Genomic DNA, 4,859 nt, shown 5'->3' on the forward strand with positions numbered 1-4,859 from the left:
AAAACATCTATCAAGAGCAAAACCTGAAATTACAATGGAGCAAAAAGTAGAGATGAAAACAAACGACATTCTCTTGACATTAGAATCACCTCTTTATTATTTATGTTTATCAATAAGTGGACAGAAATTGATAGTAATAGTAGTCAAGTTGTATTCTTATAATACTCTGAGATATTGATGCACTTAGAATAAACATTCAGAAAACTTGTGCATAATGCAATACTTATTTAGACTATAAATATAATTTAAGATCTATCTGAATGACAAAAGAATACATTTTGTGTGTACTATTTTAGTGGAACTATTAAGAAGACAGAATACAATAAAATCACTTATCCAGCAACAAAGACGTCCTAGCGTGTGTTTACATTGAAAAAAAATAGAAAAGTAGCGCGGTTGAATGGAAAAACGTAAAAAACATTGATTCTGAATATTTTCTATTATTTAATATAAGAAATTAAGTATTTCGCGACTTATATTTATTCCTACATTTTATTGTACTTTTGTTTATTGCAACGAATCATTACGTAATCATGTAAATTGTATATGAATGAATTTATTTAGTTTAGTCTTTGCTTGTCAGTGATTGTTCGTTCTAGGCGGCGCGTGTATCTGACGTCATCATTAAGCGCGAGGCAGGAGCAGCATGAGCTGATGTGTCGGGATCACGTCTTTGGATCATCAGTGTTACTCAAATAAATCCTATAATCATGCCGATGAAGGGAAGATTCCCCATACGGAGGACGCTGGAGTATCTGCAGAAAGGAGAAATTGTGTTTAAGAAATCAGTGAAGATTATGACTGTCAATTATAACACGCATGGAGATCTGAGTGAAGGAGCAAGGTCAGGATAACAACATCAACTACAGCTGACTTTATTAGGCAGAAAGGTCTTACTGAAAGAGTGTTAATCAGTTTTCACAGTCAATATATCGGATAAAATTACTGTTTGTGTTGTGTGATGTCAGAAGAAGATTAAATATATGAGAATTGAAGGTTATAAACATGATAGATGTTTCAAAGTCACTCATGTATGTGAAGTATAATGTTAATGTATTTGACAGGAAGTTTGTGTTCTTCAACATTCCTCAAATCCAGTACAAAAACCCCTGGGTTCAGATAATGATGTTCAAAAACACGACTCCATCCCCTTTCCTGCGGTTTTACCTCGGTAAGTGTCTGACTCTCAGGGCTGTGTTCTGATAGGCTCTCTATCCTCTAACCTCTGACCCTGTGTTCAGATGATGGAGAGCAGGTGTTGGTGGATGTAGAAGGAAAGCATCATAAAGAAATCACACACCATGTGAAGAAGATCCTTGGCAAGCCGGAGTAAGTAGCGGAGCATGATGTGCTTTAAAGTCCCCATGAGATCAAACACACTTTACAATAGCTGTCTTTCACTACTGTCCTGAAGGAAACAGTGGTGAGTTAGACCTCCGGGTTCTAACTTTATTTTTCAAAATAATTTTTTCGTTAATAATTCGTTACACCGAACTTTATTATTTTAAATATTAATCAAAAATACTTCACACCTTCACAAAATCCACTCAAAATCCACGCATTTAACACCCTAAAAATGAAATAATTTTTTTTAAACGTTTATTTGATTCACAGCTTATATAGTGTTTTGATATCGACAACCCAACTGCATCTTACCGCACACTTGCGACTAACGTTAGTTAACTTACTAAAGAAGACGCAATCGCTTGTTTGCTAAGGGTCGGTACTCCAATATTAACACACTGACAACATTGTATTCAGAATATAAAATATTTTTTGGGAGGGGCTGTGTGTGTGTGTGTGTGTGTGTGTGTGAGAGAGAGAGAGAGAGAGAGACGCGTGAGTGACAGACGGAGGGAAAGCAGGGAAAGGAAATGCAGAACGAATACGCTGCGTGTTTTAAATAGCGTAAAAAAATTATTAATGCACAACAAAACACAATATGTGGCGGCCGGTGTTGATTCTGTGGTGCACCGCCACCAATTAGCGGCACGCGTTTGCACCGCGGTTCCTCTTAAATCTGACGACGCATCTATAATATAGTTTATTGAAAAGAACACAGACAGACAGAGTTCGGCTAATGCATGTTCCTGTCGATGGACACATTTTGGGTTCCCAATACATTACAACAGCGATGGATGTCGCCAAAAAAGACGTGGACAAAACAGTCACTCTTTGTAAACTTTGTTCAGTGCGAGTGCCGTATGCTCGAACATGACCATCATTAACTCCGTCATCACCCAGGTGTTGATAGTGCACAAACACACGAGACACTGAACTGCACACGCTGCTATCTGCGCTTCAACTAAACTCATTTAAACCTTGCTAAGTTAAAGGGTTAGTTCAGCCAAACATGAAAACTTCTGTCAGTAATTACTCTCCCTCATGTTGTTCCAACCCCGTAAGACCTTTGTTCATCTTCAGAACACAAATTAAGATATTTCTGATTAAATCTGAGAGCTGGATCACTCCTCCATAGGCTTCTCTGTTATTGAAACTTGCCGGCCCAGAAAGTTAGTAAAGACAATGTTTAAAATAGTCCAAGTGACTACAGTGGCTCAACCTTAAGTTTATCAAGCGTCGAGAATACTTTTTGCGCTCAAAAACAAACAAAAATACTGACTTTATTCAACTCTTCATTTTCTTCTGTGTTTCTCTGAGTGAGTTCTTCTGGGTTGTATGTCAGAACGGAAGCTCACTATTGGCCGATGCTGGTCATGTGTGTGATGCTGGCCAATAGTGAGCCTACGTTCTGACGCAGGAGTGAGACAGCTCTCAGATTTAATAAAAAATATCTTCATTTGTGTTCCGAAGATGAACGAAAGTCTTACAGGGTTGGATCAACATGAGGGAGAGTGATTACTGACAGAAGTTTCATTTTTGGGTGAACTAACCCTTTAAACATTCAAGAGCAAATCAGAAGACACAAATGAGAACTGGCGTGCGCTGTGAGAAGATTTCTCATCTGAAGTGTGTGAATATTGAGTTCTCTTTCAAGTCCTGCACTTCAAGAGACTAATTCACACACAAATGATGTCAACACGCCAGTCTTGCTGAGTATCCTAGCAGAGTCGGTTACGTCTGAAGTGAACGAAACAGTCGAGGCGTGTGTATCAGTATCAATACGTTGGATCCGTGCATTATATCTTAAAGGGACAGCAGCCTAATATTCCTGCTACTGTCTGTATTTTTTATGTAAATCAAACAACAAAAGACAAGAAAATCTCTCACTGCTCTTGATTTCATAGCTTTTGTAACTTTAATAAGGATTAATCTTTAATTTATACAGTCAAATATGCAGTGTTATTTTACATTTGATTACTTTATTCAATTTCTGTACCTGAAAACTAATGTTAGACCTTGTATCTTTGCTCTATTGTATTTATTTGTGCTGGTGCTTGTAGTTAGATTATTTGTTCTTATTTTCTTTATATTTATTTGACAGTAGTTCTTTTTTCCCTGAACATAGCACATACCGAACCGTACCGTGACCCTAAAACTATCTGAACCCCTAATTTACATTAAGTGCAAGTAGCCCACCTTGTTAGCAGAGGCTATTTACTCTAACTCCGCCCACTGACGCCTGGTTGGGACAAACAGAATTACGGTAAACGCTGGATTGTCAACAGTAGCAAATTCGAGTCCAAATCCATCTTTGCCTTTTTTCTAATTTTTCTCAGTTATTTTGCTTTATTTCCAGATTCAATCATACACTCGTTCTTACGCACTAGAGCTCGTTCACACATGCGCACTCTTCAAAAATGATGCTTTAAATCTCTTGACAAACTAAAAGAAGTAAATGTAATTTCTATGCATTCTGAATAAAAGACACATATTGTATTGAATGTCAGCTTGCTTTGCTCAAGATAAGGATTTATTGAGTCCACATGTCATGCAAACTAGAAACTCTGCTTCTAAACACAGGTCGATGCTGTCGCTCCAAACACACACTCTGCGACGCTGTTTGCGAATGTTCGTTAGAACTTTCGGGAAACACCGACTCGTTGAACTGCTGATAACGACAGAACTTGCGACCATAGTTGGCTAACCATGCTCTCGGGAAACACCCCCCTGATCACACTGACCACAATATGCCATGATATAATGAGATGTAATGTGCCTGTGCTTCTGTCTCTCTGCCCACAGTCACGTTCTTGAAGCTGAAGCTCTGGCTAAAATGGAGCTGTCAAACCCCGCTAACTTCGGGCACAAGAAGTATTTCCTGCGGGAGTGTATGAGTGAAGTGGAGGGTCAAGTTCCTCATCCCGGTCTCGTCCCGCTTCCCAAAGAGATGACGGGCAAATACAGGGCCAAACTGGCTGCGACATCTGACGATTAAAACTGTTACAGTCAATGTGACAAACACTTTGGACTCTGGGAGAAAACCTTAATTAAACTAATGTTTTATTGGTGAGTGGACGTGATTTTGTAAGTTTAACCCATTAGCTGAACTGTGATGGACTATGGAGAGCAGACTTCACTTATAAACTTGCAAAAAATGTGTTAAAATAAATACTTTCTGACCACATTTTCTGGCCATAGTTTGCTTTCACTCGTTTTTGGAAGTCAGTCGCTAGTTCTGCCTTTTCAATGACATCATCACACACATCGTTAAAGACAACAAGCAATGATTGGATGATTTTAGAAGTTAAAATCGCATAGAAATATTATGTAGTCTAAAAAAAAAAAACATATTACACACAAATAAAGTGTTTGTTACAACTGCATCTGTCTTAGAAAATGTAAGTTACACTTTACTTTAATGTTTTATTGGTGAGTGGACGTGATTTTGTAAGTTTAACCCATTAGCTAAACTGTGATGGACTTAAACTTGCAAAAATGAATACTTTCTGACCACA

At 38.1% G+C, this 4,859-nt stretch overlaps 1 protein-coding gene across 1 annotated transcript; it reads left to right on the forward strand.

Annotated features, from left to right (window-relative positions):
- The first annotated feature begins 610 nt into the window (after positions 1 to 610).
- On the forward strand, positions 611 to 4,528 carry mrps25 (mitochondrial ribosomal protein S25). The gene is made up of 4 exons (XM_082188834.1): positions 611 to 844; positions 1,065 to 1,171; positions 1,242 to 1,329; positions 4,147 to 4,528. The coding sequence occupies exons 1-4, from the start codon at positions 711 to 713 to the stop codon at positions 4,337 to 4,339; spliced, it is 522 nt and encodes a 173-aa protein (XP_082044960.1). The 5' UTR covers positions 611 to 710; the 3' UTR covers positions 4,340 to 4,528.
- The last annotated feature ends 331 nt before the right edge of the window (positions 4,529 to 4,859 follow it).

This window comes from Leuciscus leuciscus (assembly GCF_965113295.1).
Source record: "Leuciscus leuciscus genome assembly, chromosome: 13".
Taxonomy (NCBI): domain Eukaryota; kingdom Metazoa; phylum Chordata; class Actinopteri; order Cypriniformes; family Leuciscidae; genus Leuciscus; species Leuciscus leuciscus.

What these genes read in the sequence shown, in the direction of transcription:
- mrps25 (XM_082188834.1), top strand. Translation starts at nt 711, where the DNA reads ATGCCGATGAAGGGAAGATTCCCCATACGGAGGACGCTGGAGTATCTG. An exon ending in GATCTGAGTGAAGGAGCAAG is followed by an intron (nt 845 to 1,064) that starts GTCAGGATAACA and finishes TGTATTTGACAG; the next exon opens with GAAGTTTGTGTTCTTCAACA. An exon ending in AAGATCCTTGGCAAGCCGGA is followed by an intron (nt 1,330 to 4,146) that starts GTAAGTAGCGGA and finishes CTCTGCCCACAG; the next exon opens with TCACGTTCTTGAAGCTGAAG.